The sequence below is a fragment of the Vanacampus margaritifer genome, chromosome 9 (genome assembly GCF_051991255.1).
Source record: "Vanacampus margaritifer isolate UIUO_Vmar chromosome 9, RoL_Vmar_1.0, whole genome shotgun sequence".
NCBI lineage: Eukaryota > Metazoa > Chordata > Actinopteri > Syngnathiformes > Syngnathidae > Vanacampus > Vanacampus margaritifer.
Genome location: NC_135440.1, coordinates 17,713,909 through 17,736,227, shown reverse-complemented (window position 1 = coordinate 17,736,227; position 22,319 = coordinate 17,713,909). Strand labels below are relative to the sequence as shown.

General features: G+C 39.4%; 1 protein-coding gene across 7 annotated transcripts in view; it reads right to left on the bottom strand.

Moving 5' to 3' along the window:
- Positions 1-22,319, bottom strand: part of invs (inversin) — a 31,494-nt gene that overhangs the window by 4,239 nt on the left and 4,936 nt on the right. For 3 of the 7 annotated variants that reach the window (XM_077576465.1, XM_077576467.1, XM_077576468.1), the window contains exons 3-17: positions 16,764-16,863; positions 16,163-16,329; positions 12,824-12,997; positions 11,322-11,489; positions 8,508-8,688; positions 7,939-8,048; positions 6,342-6,513; positions 6,088-6,243; positions 5,857-5,978; positions 5,305-5,412; positions 3,693-3,799; positions 3,381-3,590; positions 2,847-3,055; positions 1,693-2,134; positions 803-957 (exon numbers count right to left, since the gene is read on the bottom strand). In XM_077576465.1, coding sequence (XP_077432591.1) covers positions 803-957; positions 1,693-2,134; positions 2,847-3,055; positions 3,381-3,590; positions 3,693-3,799; positions 5,305-5,412; positions 5,857-5,978; positions 6,088-6,243; positions 6,342-6,513; positions 7,939-8,048; positions 8,508-8,688; positions 11,322-11,489; positions 12,824-12,997; positions 16,163-16,329; positions 16,764-16,863 — 2,581 coding nt within the window. Of the gene's footprint in view, positions 1-802; positions 958-1,692; positions 2,135-2,846; positions 3,056-3,380; positions 3,591-3,692; positions 3,800-5,304; positions 5,413-5,856; positions 5,979-6,087; positions 6,244-6,341; positions 6,514-7,938; positions 8,049-8,507; positions 8,689-11,321; positions 11,490-12,823; positions 12,998-14,121; positions 14,252-14,377; positions 14,538-16,162; positions 16,330-16,763; positions 16,864-22,319 lie in introns of those variants that run through there. The other 4 variants (XM_077576469.1, XM_077576470.1, XM_077576471.1 and 1 more) reach the window with 4 other exon arrangements.

The following is a 22,319-nucleotide window of genomic DNA, read 5'->3' as shown; positions in this document are numbered from 1 at the left end:
GTGATTTTACAACTTAAAACTACAGTCGATGCATTTTCACAATTCAGTATTCGCAGAGATTTTTCCCCATTTTGTTCTTTCATTTTCCCCCCAGGATTTTATTTCCCACTGTGTTTCTTGGAAAAAAAAGTTAAGAATTTGGGGGGTTTGTAAAAAAACAAAAACATTTTTTTTCTTTCTTTGTTTATTAATTTATTTATGTATCTATTAAGGGAGCTTACCCATACGCAAGGTCATGTGTGTGTATTATGCCCTATGACAACGAGGCGCTCTATGCGTATCACAATTGCGCCTGACAACCGCTGATACAAAAAAAAGGTGCTCAAGATCTTATGTATTGGGGCGAGTGGCCTGATGCTGGAAGCCCAAATTACGCCACTGAGCACCGTTTTAGCCACGCCAAAATATTACAAGCAATTATTTTCAATCATTGCTGACTTCACTTTACAGGGCCTTTAAGTTTTTAAAATATTTTTTTTTGGGGGGGTAAAATACACTTTACCCACTACTATATATTTTTTAAATTTGAATTTTTAAGTAATATACTGTAAGCATAACAATGGTAGACAATGTAAAAGAAGTGTTAATTTAACTTTATTTTAGTGATTGTTGTTTTCCGGGGAGTGCAACTGTACTGCATCATACTGAGAGCTGTTTCTAATATTTGGAGTCACCGACACCCATTAACAATCACCAAAACATCAAAAACTCTTTTGTCATAATAATACACTACAGTACCACAATAATAAACATATTGTCGTTGCATTACATTTGTAGGCAGAACGTTTGATCCAGCTCTTACCATAAATGTTTTGTAGCACCGACGTTTTCGTGGCTGCAAGTTTCATGGAAGGAACTCGCATCTCTGTCCGCCTCTTCCTGGTATGGGCGTGGTTTAAATCACTTAACTCCGCCCCCTTGCAGGCCTTGCCTTGCCCGCGTCTGCGTGCGAGGAGCCTACAGACACACGTGCGTTAGATAAAACAACAAAGCCTTTTTTAATGGGCATCGCATTCACTGTATAAAATAAATGGAAACAGAGGGGCTGCTGATGGCCTCGTGCTGGTAGCTATTAAGGGCACTGGTGGGCAAAGTACAGCCTGCAGCCTGCTCCGTTCTTTAGAATAGAATAGAGAGCCTTTATTGTCATTGTATGGTGCAGATATAACACGAGGGAGTTGATTTGTAAATCCTTTTCAAACTCATATTCAAGTGAATACACTTACAAAAGACAGGATGTTTAATGTTCAATCTTTGTTTTTGCAAATATTCACTCATTTGGAATTGATTTCCAAAAACATTTTGAAATCTGGACTCGTCAGAACACAGCACACTTTTTCTACTTCGCGCTCTGAGCCGTGTGGTAGTAATTTTTTTTCTTTTTCTTGGCGAGCTCAGTATTGTTCATTTGGTAATTTTACCGATTTGACATGTCATCATCATTGCTCTTTTTTATTTATTTTTTATTTATTTTTTATTTAAAAAACAAAAACAAAAGGTTGTAATTTTTTTGCCCCCTGGGGGATCAAAGGTCACGGGCATTCAATGTTGGTCTTCGACCCTGCCGCGTACGTGCAGAGATTTCTCCAGATTCTTTGACGCTTTTGATGACATTATGGAGCCTGAACAACAAAAGCTCCTAAACAAGATTGTGCGTTTTCTGCCTGCGACTGCTACAAATTTGCCACTCACTTTCGCCATGCTTGCTGGATGACCCTGGCCGCCTCGTTCCTCCTCCTGCGCTGCTCTCTATCATGTCCCCGTGGCGTGCTCGCAGCGGTGTGATGTTTTCTTGAAGGGCTTGTCGCACTCAAAGCGGATCCACTAAGTCGAGCGGGATCTTTGGCCTTGCGGCGTCTGTGCTTCAGGGAATCCGTCTTTCTCAGAGCGACGGCGGCCGTTTGGTTTGTGTCAAGGACGCCCGTGGAAGGGGTGCTTGAGAACGAGGAAGGTCTTTGCTCCCTGACTTTATGTGTGGAGGAAGATCTGGGGGATGCTTGGCTGCTCGGAGAGAGCCGGTCTTTCAGCCTGGTTGCCGTGTCGCATGTCACGTGACTTTCGGGGCTCGAAGTGTCAGGTGGATCGGCAGCTTTGCTCCTTGTTGATCTGCTTCTATGGCCTAGTGGAGACAATACTGTACATTGATTTATTATCCAACCATATTCTATAGCGCTTGTCCTCATTAGGGTTGACTTCGCTTTGAACAAGGGTGTGTAGACATTTTATATCTGTTGGAAATTTTTTTCAACTAAAAAATGGACAAATTTGGACATGTATGTATGAGTCTTCAAATTAACATAACATGCATGCTTAACTCATTCAAACCCAAAAACGTATAAATACGTTTTAATAATTTGTCCTTTACTCCCAAAAACGTATTTATACGTTTAAAAAACCAAAACAAAAAAAAACAACGTTTTTTTTTTTACATTTTTTTTTAATGCTAGTGCATAGAGAATGCGTTGGTGCAGCTTCTGACCTGAAAAAGTAGCTTAAAGCAATGGTAGTTAATACAAAAAATTGCCAGCAGATGGCAGCAGAGTAAAAGAGATCAGCCAGGGCCATGTTGCAACAAACTCTTTTTTGCCATTGTTTTCAACAGATTTGTGAATAAGGATGAAACTTAGCTATATTCTAATGCTAATTGCTGCAAAACAGAAACATACAAATATACTTTTTTTTCCTCATGAAAGAAGACACTGTAATCTTTCTTTTGGTAGGTTCCATTATTTTTAGCAATAGAGTGGGAGTGAATGAGTTAATATGGGAGAAAGACCCCAAAAAACAGGTAGAAAATGCAAACTCCACACAGGACTTTTGTGAGCCGAGAATGACTTTCATCCTACCTTTGTGTCGCTCCTCTTTGTTCCTCCGCTCAGGTTTCGTTGTTTTTTTTGTGTCCGTCACCGAGTCCTTCACGGATAAATCCGCCACGAGGTTCACCAGGGACAGATTCTCCCGTTCGGTCGTCTCCGAAGACAATTTTCGTTCTTTCACCGTAGCCTCAGAGATTTGCTGCACGGCTTCTCTCCGCCGCAGTTCCCCCTCTCGCTTCCTGAACACAACCAAAAGCAGGTTCAGACTCAAGTAGCAACAAATGATGCGAATAGGCAATATATCGTGCAAAGTAATTCATGTATATATGTTTTTATTTTATGGTTTGCCTTTAAGTGATTTCCAACATAAAATGTGTGCCTTGATAGAACAAATGTGAGACAGCTGAGCAAATGATAAGGAGCAAAAGGAGCATGTCAGGGGAAAGACGTATGCGTGTGCAAGGTTGACAGAGAGAAAGACAGATACGAGGAAAGTGCGACGACAAAGAACGCGATTGTCAAGACAAGGACGGATGCGGAACTGAATGTTTGTTCGTCTCTCACTTGGCGGCGTCCTTGCGTAGCTGCTCGTGCCTCATGAGGAGCTGCTTCCTCTCGCTGAAGGCCTTGCGGACCGTGTAGCCCTTGTAGACGGCCTGGATGGAGGCGGCGGCGATGTCCTGGATGGCGGCGATGGACAGAGCGCCGTGCTCCAGCATGAACTGGGTCACCTCGCTGTGCCCCCCCAGCAGCGCGTAGTCCAGCGGCGTGTACCTGCGCGTGAGCGCCGTTGTCACTCGCAAAGCCTTTTGAAGGTCTCTTTACCTTTGTGACCGCTACGTCTCATCGTCATTATCATCATCAAAGCCTTCTTGCCTCTCCTCTGTGTGCTCCATGTGGTTCGGAAAGGCGCTGCAGCCCAGCAGCAGCTTCACGGCATCCAGGTAGCCATTGTTGCACGACCAGTGGAGAGCGGTCCGCCCCTGCGGAAACAAGGTCATACCAGCGGCAATTTTTAAATGAAAAAAATAAATAAAATGGAGGGGTGCCAAACACTTACTGCTGGTAAGCTATACTATGCGAAAACATACCTGTCTGACAATTACTCTTCTAACTGTAAAACTGAAAAACAATTGTTGTTCCCCCAGCTTTTGTTGAGCCAAGGCCCATTTTCATTAGAGAAATGTCTCAAATTGTAATAGTGTTGATAGAGAGCTGCGAATAATTGATGCTAAAAAAGATTTACGATAGAAGCTACAAAATGGCACAAAGAACTACATAACTCTCCTCAACTCACTTTAACACACAATGGGTATAAAAATTGTACACACCCCTGTTCAAATGCTTGACATGATTTCAGATTCAGTTGATTTCCTTATTTGTCATTATCGATTATTTTTCTTGTGTAATTGTTTTGTAGCGAGAGGAATTTAGTGATGTATTTATTATTATTATTTTTTTTAATTAACTCATTCACTGCCATTGACAGCTATGGACGTCAAAAAATCTTTTGAACTATTTCTATAAGTTTTAACATTTTTTTTCACTTTTGTTAACAAGAGTATGAAAACCTAGACATTGTTTTATTGTAAATTTAGAACAGACTTAAATTTTGTGATTAATCGTGAGTTAAGTCATGCAATTAATTCCAATTAAAACATTTTTTTTAACGCCCCTAATTTTTAATAATCTTTGTTTTGTTTTTAAAGATTATTTAAAAAAAATTCTAGGTTTTCATACCCCTTGTTAACAAAAGTGGATTTTTTTTTCAAACTAATTGAAATAGTTTAAATGATTTTTTTTACATTTATAGACGGCAGTGAATGAGTTAATGTTTGTCATTTGCTTTTTTGTATTTGTTTTCTTTTGTTTTGAAAACCATTAATAAACTATCGAGAAGTTGTTGATAGAAAGCTGCAAATAATTGACGCTAAAAAAGATTTTATTGCCGGCAGATGCTACAAAATGGCACAAACAACTGAGGCTAGAAAAAGTCTACACACCCCTATTCAAATGTCAGTTTTTGTTTTGTTTTGTTGTATCATTATTCATTAATGTGATGCTGGACAAGTCTTTTCAGAGGGGGGAAGCAAAAACAAACAACTGATATAATGTGGTTGCATAAGTGTGCACATTCTTGTACTGGGTATGTGGCATTGTTCATAATTAATAATCACTTTACACTTAAATGTTAAATGTGTCAAATGGCAGTCAGCACACACCTATCACCATTTAAAAAGCATCTGATTAACCTCAAGTTAAGTTTGTGCTAATACTGCCTGGAACTGTTCATAATTACTTCCAACGTGTCTAAGGCCCCAAGTACAGCTGAAGCAAACAATAAACGATACTGTTTGGAATTTCTGCAAAAAAAAGTTCAACCATGGCTTCAATTGGACCACAACTAATTTTCCCAAACACAAGTGGGAGAATATGTGTATTATAATGCACTGGATTAAGATCTGGATGCCTGGAGTCAGAATCGTACCTCCTTGTCCTGTATATTTGGATCAGCGTGTTTTTCCATCAGGACAGCCATGCATGTGATGTAGCCACCATAAGCAGCACACTGCAGAGGAGTCCGTCCTGCTTGGTCCTGCCAGACAGATCGGATCATAAAGCTCCTTGAAAGGTGTCGTTGAGTTGTTTTTGATGCTAATGCGGTTACTTGCACAAATCTAATAAGATCTGGTACAAGAGCATCACCACCTTTGTCTTTACAAAAATAATAGTAGTAATGGAATCAAACTAAAAAAGACTAATACAATATTTGGGTGATCTTATTGTGAAACTGCATGAGATGAGACATATATTAGAAACAGCTCTCAGTATGATGTAGCGCAGTAAACCACAACCACAAAAATAAACATAGGGTACAAGTGCCAATAAAAGCATAATTATGTTACATTCTTACATTGGGTCTCATTAGATTGTGTACAGTGTATGCTATCGCTACGGGGTGCCAGAAGTCTTCAGGGAGGGGCAGTAGCTTGAGAATTATTATTTTTTGCCTACTAAGATAGCTAAAACATTCATTCACCTGTACATTGGGGCTAATCCCGTTCTCCATCAGGATCTGGCAGACTTCAGCGTTCCCTCCCAGAGCTGCCCAGTGGAGAGCAGTGTGACCGTCCACGTCCACTAAGTCCACACGTGCGGCGCCTATAATTCAACACAGTAAGTAGCTACATATCTGACATCCAACCACATAGAACATAAATAGCATTGGAAGGTGGCCTGGAAGAGACCGCCGCTACCCTCCGACACCCACCTTTGATGAGCGTGAGGATGACGTCCCTGTGTCCCATCTCGCAGGCGCGAAACAGCGGCGTGTGCTTCATTACATCCAGAGAGTCCACCATGGCTCCCTGCTCCAACAGCAATTTGACGCTGCTCACGTGGCCTGACAGGGAGGCCGCATGCAGCGCTGTTGGGACAATAGCAACACTAACATCTTGCCAAATGGATGCCACGCGCACATTATAGTGCGTAGCGCAAAGCTCATCTCATTTTATCGGTGCTCACCGGTGCCGCCGTACTTGTCGGCCATGTTGATGTCAACGTGAGGCGTGAGGGCCAACATGGTGCGGATCACATCATCGCTGCCCTTCCCGGCGGCCCACATGAAGGCCGTCCTGCCCTCCAGGTCGGGCTCATCCTTTACCGATGGGTGGGAAAGAAACACACCTACTGTCTCCTATTCACACACACACAAAATAAGTCTTGTAGAGTGATTTATAGGAAAGCGTTTTCAAGTTTAACTCTTTGACTGCCAGACGTTTTCAGAAAAGGGATGCCGTGGGTGCCAGCCGATTTAAGCATTTTTGACTGATCTTTCAAGGTCCATAGAAAATTATGTGTTTGGACTATGGAAACACACATACTACCAAATGAAAGATTGGACTCTCATCTTTCATCAGAACAAAAAGTTTGTTTCTACCTTATTCCGTTTTTCAGTAATCAACAATAGAAAATGGTTAGTTTCACCTCTGTTTTGAAAAAAAAAAAAACGTGTTTTAACGTCTTTGGCACTCCTCCATAGGATTTTACTAAACGTTATTTAACGTTTTTGGCAGTCAAAGAGTTAATAGAGAACAATAAAAACTAGGGGTGTGAATTGCCTAGTACCTGGCGATTTGATTCGTATCACGATTAATAGCTCACGATTCGATACCGATTAATCCCGATACGAATCTATAAATTAATTATTGCAATTTTTTAACTCAAATTTATAAAATGCTAATCAGTAAACTTCTACATGTACACTGTAAGATTTGTATAAAAATGTATTTATTTATCTGAAACTTCAGGCTTATAACTGAGCCACTGCATTTAACAAACAATCTGTTGCAGTCTGTTTCATGTTTGAACAGCACTGAAATAAAATAAAACATTTTTCCATGCTTAAAAATAAATAAATAAATAAATAAATAAATAAATAAATAAATCAATAAAAATTTTAAATCGAAATCTTGGGAGACAGCCAATCTACTCCCTGAGCTCCTGCTGTGTGTTAGTATATCACTCATGTCAGCTGGAATCTCCCCAAGTCTCTTGGAGATAAGCAAACAGTAAAAGGGGCATAGCTCAGGTGGTAGTTTCGAGAAACTTACTAAAAATAAACTTGCCCCCCCCCCCCCCCCAAAAAAGCTGAAGGTTGTGAGTTCATTCCTCAACCCTTGAGTGACTTTTATTTATCCACCCCCACCAATTCTTTATTTCACTCTCTTCCTAGGTGGTACTCTAAAACTAGTCTATTTGGTCTCTATCTATCCCATCCATTTTCTTAACCGCTTGTCCTCACAAGGGGGTCGCTGGAGCCTATCTCAGCTGGCTTTTGGGCAGTAGGCGGGATACACCCTGAACTGGTTGCCAGCCAATCGCAGAGTCAAATTTACTCTCTCTTACTATTTTAGCATACCAATTGTTAGCCTGAAAAGGGTTCAGCAGATGAGCACCTGCCAACTAAAGCCAATTGAGATGTTCACAAAATTGCTTTGGGTCAAATATAAGGCAAATGAATGGATCAGTAGTAAAACAAAGTCGTACAGACAATGGAACAATCCAGTTAAAAAAAAAAAAAAGTATCTATGGGGTAGTTTGCTGTGTGTGGATGATTTACAGCGTTGTTGCTCTGTGCTCCGTAATGCAGAGGTGTCGCTCCCTGGCTGTCTGAAGGAATAGTGCCCGACGTGTTCCTCTCCAGCAGCAGGTGGACAATTCTGGCGTGACCTGTGAAAACAAAAACAATGCACAGTCACACAGATAGTGCTCAGCTTACACTTCACACTGATATTTTTACTACTCTTAGCAGGCAACCTCAAAGTGTTTAATGGTTTTTAATAAAATTCCCCATAAAATTATCGTATTACATGATATTTGAAAGGAGGCATTGAGAATTGGGAAAACCAAATGTTATTTAATGAACACAACATGTTTGTTTATGCAACAAGTCCAGGGTGTTGTCTGTGCTTTGCCCTATTTAGCTAGAATCTCTCTTTTATTTGAAAGAGGATTCAAGGCAACAACAGCATCTTTGAGAGTGAACTTGTGAGACGTACACACCACAAAAAACAAGAAAAAAACAAGTGACATTTTGTTTTTCATGTGGTCCGCCACACCAAGTTAAACTGGCAAGCCAGTGTTGAAGACCAATACGAGGACTCCGTGTGGGATGTGCGTCAAGTTTACCGAGCAGGGCGGCCCAGTGCAGCGGTGTCCGGAAAAGATTGTCGTAAGCAGTCACGTTGCAGCCCTCGTAGGACGTGAGAACCTCCACCACTGCCTCGTTACCGTCGGCGACGGCAAAGTGCAAGGGTGTCCGGCCTTCATAGTCCTGCCAGTTCAGCAAGGACTCCGTGGGAGCTGCTTCCTGCGGACACGCAATACATCAATGAGGGGATTTAAATGTGCCAGTTCATTCACGGTGGGCAAGAATGTCGTATGAATGTGAAGCATTTAAAAGTGGAATAACCATTCTTTTCAAGGTTATTTATTTATTAGTTAAATAAAATGAACGAAAAAACTAAAACTAAAATTTCGTTAACGAAATAAAAAAAAAAAACGAAAATGCTTTAAAAAAAACTAAAACTAACTAAAACTTCATTTTATGTTTACAAAACTAACTATAATTATAGCAAAAATGTCCTTCGTTTTAGTTTTTGTAATCAACTTAATGCATGAGCGTTTGGGGATGATTTATTTTGATATTCAGCGGAATAAGGACATTTGATAGTGTGTCACACAAAAGTGACATCATCTAGGAGCAGCCAATAGAAAAGCATTTTCAGATGACGTTGCAATCATTTTTTAAATAATGCGCACAAGTAATACACACTTTTTAAGAAAACTAAAACTAATACTGAAACTAACTAAAACTAAGCATTTATGAAATGACTAAAACTAATAAAAACTAACACAACCACCCTGAAAACGAATTAAAACTAACTAAATTTAAAAAAACAAAAATTAAAACGAACTAAAATGAAAAATTCCAAAACTATAACAACCCTGATTATTTTCCAGGGTAAAATGATCATTAAAGGGAGACTTTGCAGCTCCAGACTAAAACCCTGGCACTGAAGAGAGTAACCGACTCAAACAAAAAGATGAAAGAGGCTGCAGTGAAATCTTGTAAAAGCATCACAAATGAATTAAAACTTTTATGTCAATGAGTCATAGATGCCTGATCATTGATCACCCTGGTCAGAGTTTAATTTAAATTGGTGGTGGTGGTTTGCTGGCACATATTTTGGCTTTTAAATGTAGTCCACAAAAGTTCCTTGGATGGTTCTCACCTTCACAAAAAGACTAACTGAAAATTCTTAACTCGATTCAACAGCAAGGCACCATGGGCACTTGCGGCAAGTGAACTTTGCTTAAAAGTCGCGTTAAATGGGCAAATAGCTAGCTAGTATGTTCCACAAGTTTCTTAACTCATTCTATAACACTTTTTTTTTTAGTTAGAATGAGTTAAGAACATGTAAGATGTTTTTTAATACTTTGTCCTTCACTCCCAAAAACATATTTACACGTTTTTTAATGCAAGAGCATACAGAAGGCTTTGATGCAGATTCTGACATGAATAGTTGGCTTAAAGCAATGGCGGTTATTTAAAAAAACGGCCAGCAGGTGGCAGCAAAGTAGAAGAGATCAGCCAGGGCCATGTTGCAACAAGCTCTTTCTGTCAGCGTTTTCACCAGGAATGTGAGTATTGATGATACTTAGCTATATTCTAATGCTAATTGCTGCAAAACAGAAACAGATACATCCACCCATACATTTTTCTCACAAGGGTCGCGGGGTTGCTGGAGCCTATCCCAGCTGGCTTCGGGCAGTAGGCGGGGCACACCCTGAGCTGGTTGCCAGCCAATCGCAGGGCCCACGGAAACAGATGCAAATATACTTTTTTTTTTCCTGATAAAAGAAGAGAATCTAATCTTTCTTTTAATAGGTTCCATGTTTTTATAGCAATAGAACACAATATTCTGTGGGCCTTGCTAAATCCAGTAAAACAGCTGGGAGCAAAGGCGGTTGCTTCAGTGAAAATGGCTGGGAGTGAATGAGTTAATAGCTAAATAAAAGCCTGTAGTCAAGAACACTTATGGCAGTGACTTTCATCTGATAAGTCTAGACACAAAAGGAGGTCGAGGATTAATTGTGAATTCGTAGTAAAACAAATCACAAGTCTTCATTTTATGACAGTGCAGACATTTAAAGGTGAAAGGCGCACAATGAACTTGTTTGTTGAGAAAAATGAAAGTGATAATATGTCGTCATGCAGCTCAAGAAGGGTCACTCGATTAGCGGTTAAGAAACAAATATTTACTGTAATCAAGTAATAATAAGTCAGCCGAGTTTAGCGATAGAATATGACATGTTCAGACTTGAAAGCTAATTCGGCTTAGGATGCCGTTAAAGGAGCCGAACTCCGCACTAAACTGCAGCGCACGTTTACATTGAAATCTTTAACATGCATCCCAGGTTGGAGTTGCTTTCGATTTAGAAAATAACATTATTTTGACCGGCATGCGTCAAAAATGTATTGCTCGGTGTTCTAATGATACCTTTTTGCTTGCTTTCAGTATGTATGTCTTTGTACGAGTTGCAACATACATTATTTATTTAATATAATTATTTATATAATATATTAGGTAAGGAATTTTCTTAACAGGAAGTAAAAATACCACCCCCAAAAAAAGTCAAATATTTTGGCCGTATTTTTGGACACAGTGACATTTATTTTTACTGTACATGCATGTTAATTAATCTATGAAATGCAGTTTGAACATATAAGAATAGGTATTTATGCCCACGGGCTATTTTTAAACAATACATTTTCTTTATTGTTCCTAAAAATGTGGGTTTATTGTTACTCTTTAAAAGTGGGCTGAGACTTAGCAACAATAGAAAAATGAGGGAAATTTAACCCAATATGAATGTATTTATTTGTGCCTATTTGTACAATTCAGTTTGCTTAGAGAAAATTTTCCGTGTGACGTGTACCAGTATGCAGCGGACAGTTTGCGTGGCGCTGGCCTCCTGGCTGTGCGCGGCCCAGTGCAGGGGAATCTTGCCCTCGCTGTCGGGGATGCCGATGTTGGAGTCGTGCTTGATGAGGAGACGAACGTGCTCCGGCCGGTTATAAAACGCTGACCAGTGCAGGGCGGTTTGCTGTGAAGCGAGACAAGCGGGACAGATGAAAATGAAGCGATAGCGATGACGACTTGGGTTTAGAACAGTGAGTGCCGTTGTGGCCTTGAGACTTTGAGCTTTTCTATTACGCAAATGAAAAATGCTCCAGCGAGAAATCTGAGGGCAAGTGTCAACACAAAGCTCACATTGAGGCCGGAGCTGAGAAGCAAACCAGATAGCTACTGGCTGTCATCTGACACGATGATGCATATTGGGATCATTACAAAACTGATGTCGACTGATGTCACACCTTCAGCATCAACGCACAAGGGAGACTCTGTCCTTGTGGCCACAGATACTTCAGTTATATACTTCAATTCCTCAACTAATGCCATTTGTTATGCGGCTTGACACTCAGGTTGGATGTTGTTTCGGACAGACCGGAGAAAGGCTCTCTCAGTGTGTCTTTTAAGTACACGCAAATTAGACCAATGCCCTTTAAGTCATAATATTTGAATTTGAGCAGGATTTCCTGGAAAAATTATGACCTCAAGTTGTGAGGTTGAACCACCGCTCTCTCTCATGACAGATTAGAATTACATGCTATTCAACGACAAGTGTTTAGCTTTTTTTTTTTGTGTGCGTGTTTTTGTGACACCAATACAGAAATGGGAAAAGTGACGGAGCGGCATGGCTCAGTGGCCATCTCCCATCTGTGAGGTTGTGGGTTCGATCCATGCACCTGGTGACCATGTCGAAGTGTCCTTGAGCAAGACACTGTGCCTCGATTTGGTCCCGGTGGACCTGGCAGTGCCCTGCGTGGCAGCAGTCGACCACTGGTGTGTGAATATGTATATATATATATATATAATACACACACAATAACTTTTTGTACCTTAAAGGGGGAATGAAAATTAAAGGGATACTTGACTCATTGAGCCATTTTCAACAGTAAAAATCATATTTTGCCTATAATTAATGTGATAACTTCATTATTTTTCATGAACAATTAAAAACTAATTTTGCCTACTTGCTGTTGACTGAAGATGACATCACCTGTGCTGAAGAAATAGGTAACGACCAATCATGACTCAGATTGCTGACCAAACCCGGTGAGAGGCAAAATTTGTTTTTAAACGTGTTAATTGAACATGAAAAATAATGCCGTTATCAAATTAATTCTTGACAAAAGCCATTCTGTGAGGGAGTCCACTTTCAACTCTAATACTGTTTATACTAACACTGCAAAGCATCATATCATGTGATAAATGCTGACCAATCAGCATCCAGTGCAGCCTGGTCATCCTGGAAGGGACATCCCTCAAACTGTGATCCCTTCTCAAGGTTTCTTTCTTTTTTCCCCCACACTATACCTTGTTCTTGTCCTGAGTATCAACCTCCCCGGGTCCGATGTGTTTAAGCAGCAATGCGAGGGCTTTTGGAGAAGGGTGTCGTGTGGCGAGATGCAGTGGGGTCATCTCTTCCAAATCTTTCTGCAGCCAGTTGGCATGTCGAGACAGCAGCAGCTTGAGGAAACGAACATTTCCCTGCAACGAATAAAATGCCCACAACAACCTGATTTCAGCAATATTCTCCACATGAGATCACAGCACACATGAACTCATTCACTGCCATTGACGGCTATAGACGTCAAAAATTCATTTGAACTATTTCTATTAGTTTAACATTGTTCCCACTTTTGTTAACAATAGTATGAAAACCTAGAATAATTTTATTGTATTAGAACACATATAAAATTTGTGATTAATTGTGAGGTAACTAGTGAAGTCATACGATTCATTCCGATTAAAAATTGTAATCGCCTGACGCCCCTAATTTTTAAAAATAATATTTTCTTTACAAAAAATAAATATATATAAAAAAATTAATAAATAAATTATTATTATTATTTTTTAAAGAAAATATATTTTTAATTAGGGGTGTCAGGCAATTACTTTATTTTTTATTTTTAATCGTAATTAATCGCATGACTTCACTAGTTAACTCACGATTAATCACAAATTTTATATCTGCTCTAAATGTACAAAAAAAATTCTAGGTTTTCATACGCTTGTTAACAAAAGTGGGAAAAAAATGTTAAACTAATAGAAATAGTTCAAATGAATTTATGACATCTATAGCCGTCAATGGTAGTGAATGAGTTAAAGGGTTAGTCAACCAGCTTAAACATTGCTTGACAATAAAATGGTATATGTGACCTCACTAGTCCAAACATGACATTCTGATTAATATTACATTTGTGGAATATGAGTTATGAAGCAAAATCCATCCGTTTTTATCCATCTCGAGGGCGGCCATTTTGCCACTTGCTGTCAATTTAAGATAACATCACAGTTGCTCAGGGCTCAGGCAACAACAAATTACAGCTCACCTGTATTTGAAAATGAGCTGTGATTAGTTGTTACCTGAGACCCGAGTAACTGTGATGTCATTTACACGCGACAGCAAGTGGCAAAATGGCTGCCTTCTGATATAGAAAAAAACGGCTGGATTTTGCTGCTTAACTCATATTCCACTAACACAATATTAACCAAAATACCATATTTAGACTAGTGGGGCTACATAGAACATTTAACTGTCAAGACTTTTTTTGGGGGGTTGACTTCCCCTTTAAAATTAGTGGTGAAGAAAGGTAATGACACACACACACCCAGGCCCATACACGTCTTGTTCAATTCAGAGGTCATCCATCTTCGTTCTCTCTCATTTTGCTGTGTGTGATGAGCTGTTCAGTTAACACCAGATCTGTCGCCCAACCCCCCTCGGCATCATTACCATCATCATCCTCTGTTTGGATGGTATCCAGCCAGGGCCTCCTGAGTGATGTACTGGCTAACAGCTCTCACGGGACCCTGGGTTGTGTGTCTGCATGGCCCTGCGCACGTGAGTGTGTTTTGTATATTTACCATGGTGCCGCCTCAAAGCCACAGCCTGACGGATCTATCTTGTGTGTGAGCATGCATCTCGACCGAGAGAGTGTGTATATGCGTTCCTGTCCTCCCTATTCTCAGTCCAATTAGATCCGTAATCCCTGGCCTCTCTGCCTGTCTTGGCCAATTATTGATCCTGTGTCAAAGAGACAGGGCCCCCCGTCACTATCATCCCCACATGCGCACGTACATGCCAATAGTCTACTACCGCTACTACTACCGCATTCTTCGACAAAATCATGACAAATCATAAAAAATGCTAACAAATAAAGGTATCGCTGAGTGGAAAATCGCATTCACATCTCATAGTTGCACCTGCTAAAAAGATTGTCTTCTGTTTCAAGAATTCACTGAAATATCCGCAAACTCCATTTTACTCAACCATAAACCTTTCACAGAAAATGCTTTGTAATATGACGTCTGTCAGAAAAGTTCCAAGACTGGTGTCACAAATGACATTTCAAATCCGAGATATAAGAGTTGAATTATTTTCAATTATTTTTTTAAAACTATTTGCCGCATCAATAAATATCGTGATTTGTCTATAAATCTTTTTTCTTAAAAAAAAAAATCATACCAGAATAAAGTGTGTAATTGCACATCCACTACAGTAGGTGGCAGTGGCATGGCATTGTCAGAGAGTCCGCAAGGAATGTTATCTCCAGGTGTACTGACAACCTGACATTTGTTTTGGTTTACTTTATTGAACATATGTTCAATAAACCAAATATACATAACATATTACATGACATGACATTACACTCCTTGTGCACTCTCTGACAATGAGAGCACCACTGCCACCTACTGCAGTGGATGTGCAATTAAGTTCCCTGGGGTCACATGTGCCACCTCAATGTATCACACAAATTGATGATAGCTGAATAATATTTTTTTTTATTACAGCTATTCACTGATTGGCTAGAGGAAATTACACGGTTCTACTATGTGATAGTGACAAATGTGCTGTCCATTTTAATTTTCACACATTTGAGCTAAATATCCATTTTGGTTCATTTCATTTTGTTTTCTAAAATTTTCATCATTACAAATATCGTAACTATTTGTTATTGATATAAATTAAAATAAGTCGGTAGAGACATTGTTTTTGCCTACATTTTTTATGTAATAGTTTTTACATTCAAGTGCCTTTTTGACTTTACTTTTTTTAACATCAGAAAAGTACTCTAATAAGGTATGAGACATCATTTTGAAAAATAATTATGCTGATAATTATGACTCAATTTTCTTTCTCTATATTTAATTAGAACATTTTCTTTAGCATATTATCATTGCGGTTTATTCACTGATTGGCTTCTACTGCCTTGTAGAGAGGCTTGTGGCATTCATTTTGACTTAATTGACCAAACATGCTTCCTTGCCCTATAAAAGATGATTACAGTAAATGCATGAAATGCTTTCAGGGTTATTCCCATTCTCTATTAATTTGTTTCCCAGTAACCTCGAGGTGATACATACAGTCACTAGGGGGCAGTGGCCTCCCTCTTTCCACCGAACCCCAACCTGGTCCATTTAGTTGCTCACTTGCAAAGCAATTTTTTTTTTGTATTATAAATTGTAGTAGATAAACTTTGTCAGCTGCACTCAATACAAGCTCAAAGCAAGCCAATTTGCCTCATGTGCAAACAGCCAGCATTTGACCGATCTTGCCCCCTTTGGCAAAGAGGTGAAACATCCTTAACCTGTTGACTGCAATGTGTGTGCGTGTAAGAGTGTGCGTGCGGGGGTCAGTGGAGGCCGTGCCTTCTGTGCGGCGAGGTGCAGAGCCGTGCGCTGGCTGTGGTCGGTCTTGTTGACTGAGGCTCCGGCCTTTAGCAGAATCTCTGCGCAGTCTAGGCGATCAGCCAGCACGCAGTACATGAGAGGGGTGCGGCCAAACTGATCCTCGCGGTCCCGTAGGACTGGCTCTGCTATAAGCACAAATAAACACATGCACAAATGAATCGATGATGGTATCTGGGGGGCCTTGAATGCACTTATTAGCTAAAATATTACCGCCGTGTGACTCTTCAGTGCATATTTATATTTTACCATTTTAAGGAAGTGAGCATCTACTGTTTTTTTTTTTTTGCAGTGCAAAAAGCCTCATTGTGTTCTGGCTGCATGTGTTTTCTGCTGGGGCTTACCTTGACCTTCGACCTTTCTGCACAAAATGTCCTTGCAGAAATCAATAAAGCACTCCGGTATTACATACTAATGTGAAAGCACTCGTCTGTATAGGTAGCAAAAAAAACTACTTTTTGAGTAAGTTTTTGTCCGATCACGCTAAAAAAAATTCAAGAGCTGGACTTTTGGCCTCCTCACAGTTATGCACCTCAAGCGAGTTGTACTGTATGTTATTTACCTGTGATGAGTTTGAGCAGTGCGTTCCTGTCGCCATTGACAGCGGCTGCGTGAACTTGCGAGCCCAGAGGGGCGGCGCCTGGGCCAGACGGTGCTGAGGCCTGTAACACAAACACACATAAGGTCACAAGTTACAATTCAACCTGTAGCCATTTCCTTTACATATACAATCTTGCTTATCAAGAGTTGACCAATGTGTAGGAAATTCTCCTAGACATTATTTAGCTCTAAGCATGAAGCCATGTTGAATTTTCACAATAATCATCATCCACAAGATAAACAAAAACGTTCACCTTTGATAGAAGTTTAAAAAGAAGCTACGCAAATACTTAACCCTAAAAGCAACGCTGTCTCACACAAATGTAATAAAGGTACGAGGCCCTTTTCCATCACAGAACTCTTCCTGGTAATTTAAACTACTGTTCCGGGAAACTGAACTTACACACTGCAAAAACTACAATGGAACCAGGATTAAATATGCCTGTTTTTTGCAAAGATATTTTTTTTCTAATTAGGCAGTTTTTGTGTAAGAGCATTAACTTTCTTCAAGCCTTTTTTGGGTTCACTTTAATATGGTCTTATAGCTTGTTATTGAGATTTTATTATTGATTATGAGCAAGTTTAGATTAAAATAGGAACTATAATAATTTTATAGATAGTATAAGCACATTAGTTTTAAGAGATCGGTGGAGGTTTTTTGAGGCAAGCTATGTTGACTTGTTTTAAGAAATCTCGCCAAGTTAAATTTTCCTGTTCTATTGGCTATATAGTCCTCATTTCATTACTTTTTTCCTTGTCCTTTCAAGCCTACTTTTTGCTGTGTGCGTGAAAGCAAAACAAAAATTGTCCAAAATAACTTATTGTCTCAGGAACAAAATGTTCAGACAGTGTCAGAACATTCTTTTCTCACTGTTTTTCTTAAAATACCTGGTTAAGGCTGGATCTTCTTTTGGTGTAACAAAAATAACAAAACAAAAAAAGTGGTGCGGCTGAGGTCTTGCTAGATTTGCTGATAAGTTGCTTCACGTCATGTATGATGATTTTAATTCAGAGGCACAGTATTTGTATCTTGGCATATGGTCAGCATTTGAAAAGATGCATGTGTTTAAGTCAGCGAGGTTCGTGGCTGGCGAGGCAGAGAGAGAGAAAAAAAGTGTGTCATATTTGCTATTGTGCTAGCAACCTGACTTTAAAAACTGGTCAAATCAGTATTCTTTTCACACATATTTGGCTATGCGCAACAAATTTAACCTGCGTGCTCGTGTACGCACCCTTCAGTAAGGAAGAATACTGTTTGCCTCACCTCGCGCTTTTTATACGCAGTTATTTGCGGTCAACGGAATTACCGGTAAATACGAAACGCAAATAATAGCAAATGTATTAGCCTGACAATGGAAAATTTGTGTACATGTTAAAAGTGTTTGGAAGGCAGTGTCAGTTTTTATGCGCCCACATGATTGAAAAAATAAAATAAAAATAAAAGCAATATAGGCCAGGGGTCAGCAACCTATCCTGTCAAAAGAACCATTTTAGGCCAAATCAATTACAAAAAAATCTATCTGGAGCCGCAAAACATTTAAACATTGTGATGAACCAAACAGTGTTGAAAATATTGAGGGCCCAAGTGCTTTAATTTTTCATGCTACGTTTTTAGTGCACTTTTAGATTTTCTGCCTCTCTGTCAAATTTCTGAAAATTTTGGCAATTTTATGGATATATTATGGTAATTTCTGCCTTTCTTCTTCCTTTTTTGGGAAATGTTATGGCTATTTTTTTGACATTTTTTCTGCATTTTTTGCAACCAATTTCTGACATTTCTGGCAATTTTGTGTACATTTTATATTTTTAGGATTTCTGCTTTTGTTTTTGGACATTTTGAACATTTTCTTTCCTGACTTTTCTTAAATAAATTTTCTGACTATTTTGCGGACATTTTATGGTCATTTTCAGGATTTCTTGTTGTTGAAAATTTTACTGTTACATTTTAGGGAGTTTAATTAATGGACAATTTATAGCTTTTTTATGCCTTTCTTCTCTAACATTTTTTGGGGCATTTTATGGTCACTTTTTGGGCATTTTTAGATTCAGGTAATTTTTAAAACTATTTCATCTACCTTTCGTGTCTTTTATAACTTATAAATTTGAGCACTGACATTTTTTTAAACATTCAATTAGCCGTTTGAAAAAATCGAAATAATGAATTCAAGGAATATTTTATCTAAAAAAAAATATATATATATATATATATATATATATATATATATATATATATACAAAAATATTAATTTCTACTATTTTTTTTTTTTTTTTTAGAGATCCACAGGGAGCCACAGAGAGGGACTTAAGAGCCACATATGGCTCCAGAGCCGCAGGTTGCAGACCCCCGATTTAAGCCTACTGTAAATCACAGATCAGAGCACTAAAATTGAAAGCAATTCTATTTGTTTATTTGAATATTTCTTTAGTTTTTACTCTTTCATCCGCCTCCCCCGACAGCACACTCCTGGTTTAATTGAATAATAACAAATACAGGGTTTTCTTCTTCTGTTAAAATAATCATTTAATCCAGATGAACACCTGACATTCCATAGGCTGTCAAGTCCAAAATGAAGACATTTTGATAACTTATTGGCAAGCTGGTGTGTTCTGACAGAGTGAACGTGCATGTGTGTGTGTGTGTGTGTGTGTGTGTGTGTGCTCCCGCTGAGGGGGTTAAATCTCTTCCTGGCCCCACTTAACAAGAGCCCAGTGAAAGCTGGGTAATCTGTAGACAGGAAGCAGCTGGGGAGTGAGGGGTGGGTTGGTGGGTGGAGGCGTGATCCCTGTGTGAGCGTGTAAGAGGGGGGTCTCTCCTCATGTCTTATTAATGTCTCATTAATACTGAAACATGCTCCGCTCTGTGTGTGCGTGTGTGTGTGTGTGTACACCAAGAGATATGGGACAAAGCCTGCGGGGTACAACATAGAAATCAATCATTGCCCCTAAACACATACAGTAGAGGCCAGCGGCACTCACCCAACCCATGCCACCTTGTGAGGTTTTGACGTTTTCATCATCGAAATATTTTCGCAACTTTCGGCGAGGAAACTTGAGTTCTGAAGAAAGTAAAGAAGAAGAATCTAATGTCTTCCAAGCTTCTCATCTGATCCAGCATCCCTGCTACCACCTCGTAAAAAGAGCTCCTGCGGACGGTGCGTGCGGCACGGCAATTACCCATCATACCTCCTGCTTTCTCACGCTTAACCCGAGCGGTGCATTAGGAGACTTACAACCTTGAATGAAAAGTAAATCATCTTGTGTGTTTGGCACATGTGCCGTGTCACGGGGAGTTATTTGCCCTGAGAATTTTTTTTATTTACCGGGCTTTTACTGAAATCCGCCACAAACATCTAAACCTAGCGCTAATTGACACTGATTAGTCAGCAATGCACATTCTAATGTCTAACACGTGCGGAAATATCCCAAAATAGCAACTGTGCATTCGTAACAGATGAAACACTCAGATTTCCAGTTTTCAATTTAATACAGCATCAATTACAAAATCCGTTTATAGCACCACACAGTTTTTAGGGGAAAAGACTTTTAAATGAAGTTTGTTTTTGCAGGCACAGTTTGACAAACACTGGCCTACTGCAGTCATTCCCAACCTTTACTGACTGAGCCCAAGGCACACATTTTTTAAGTTAGAAAAATCTCACGGCACAACATCAAACAAATATGTCACAAAAAGAAGACACACGAGAAGATCATTAATTTGTTCTGTCTGTCACTATAAGTCACTTGCATAGAAAGATGAACAAAGATACAAGTCGTTTGTTGTTATAAATAGATAATGTTTGGACCAATTACTTTGAACTCTGCCTAGCTAAAACAATGCCAACAATTTGATGCTTCTGTATCGGCTAGACAGCTAGAATAGTATTTAAAGGGGAAGTCAACCCCAAAAAAATTTGTTACAATAAAATGTTCTATGTGCTCCAAGTAGTAGTGAATTAAGCAGCAAAATCCACCCATTTGTAGAGACAGTCTTCCCAATAAATACGACCACATACATTTGTGTTACGTGTTTTAGTTTAGTGACACACTAAACTGACACACTGTGCCTTTTCCTAATCTCAACCATTAGTGTCCCATGTAAAGACGTAACATGTACTGTACAACCTGACTGAAAGCCTCATCCTAACTCCAACCATTAGTTCGTGACGGCGAATTGACATACACGTCAACACAAAAAATTAACACTAGGATCATTACTAGACTGTAGTAAGTTAGACGTTAGTCTTCCGACCAGACGATCCGGGTTCGAGTCTCAATTTTGTATTACTTTCGCTATTTAAAATGATCGATAGAAATTGCTACACTACAATACGTGATACTTCGTTGTATTTTGGTGCATGGTAAAATGACCAATATGGTCGTTATTGATGGAGGACGTTTCATTTGTATCCATTTCAGTGGGTGGCAATTTCGCCACTTGCTGTCGACTGAAAATGACATCACAGTGCCTATGGGATCAGACCAACCAATCATGGCTCACATGTTTTCTGAGTTGGGCATGTGACATTTGCAAGCTGCATCATGATTGGTCGTTACCTGAGCTCCTGGGCAACTGTGATGTCATTTTCAGTCGCAACAAAATGGCCGCCCTCAGAGGTAGATTTTGCTGCTTCATTCACATTCCACAAATGCAAGGTTAATCAGAATAACGTGTTTAGACTAGTAGAGCTGCAAAGAACATATTATTGTAAAGATTTTTTTTTAGGTTGACTTCCCCTATCTCATTTTCAATCCCTATTTGTTATTGTGACATTTTTTATATGACAAGGAGCAAAAAACAAGCACTGTACTTTTCTCAATATGAAGTCTACTCATGCTTCTGGTATCAAACGGATTATTTTCCACTATGACAGGAGCTCATTAAAACTTACTTTTGACTTTTCTTGACTTATTTTGACCTCCGAGTCAATATCAACATCCCCAGCTGCTACTATAAACACATAAATTGATTTATGAATAATCTTAAATGCAAGAGGGGAATACAAAAAAAAATAAAATCTGAATTTCAGCTGCCGCGGACATGGGGGACACACGCATCGATAAAGTCAATTGATGTGAGGGACATTCAGGTCAGTGAGAGGAGGCAATTAGAGTTTCATGAGGACCCGAGTGTTTTGGAAACACCTACAGTGAATCCAAAATTGTCCAAAAAGGCTTTTGAGATGGCGCGTCTGGACTCAAACAAAGGAGGTTGTAAAAACAACGGCCGGGTCCTGTTGAGAGCTTTGCGGCGGGCTCATTTTCCCATTCACACGCGTTCCTCAGGGAGCACTTCACTTGTTAATATGAAGACAATAACTCAGAGTAAAGCATTGATCACGGGCCGAGGGCCGGGCCGACTGATTGTTTATCTGTAAGGGTATCGATTCATGCTGATGCTGACATTATTTATTCTTTATTCATAATCCCTCTTGTGTACATACAACAAGTTTAACAAAGAAGCTACACTTTGTTCAAGCCTTTTAAAAACTCGACAGGAGTGCTATACACACAAGGTGGA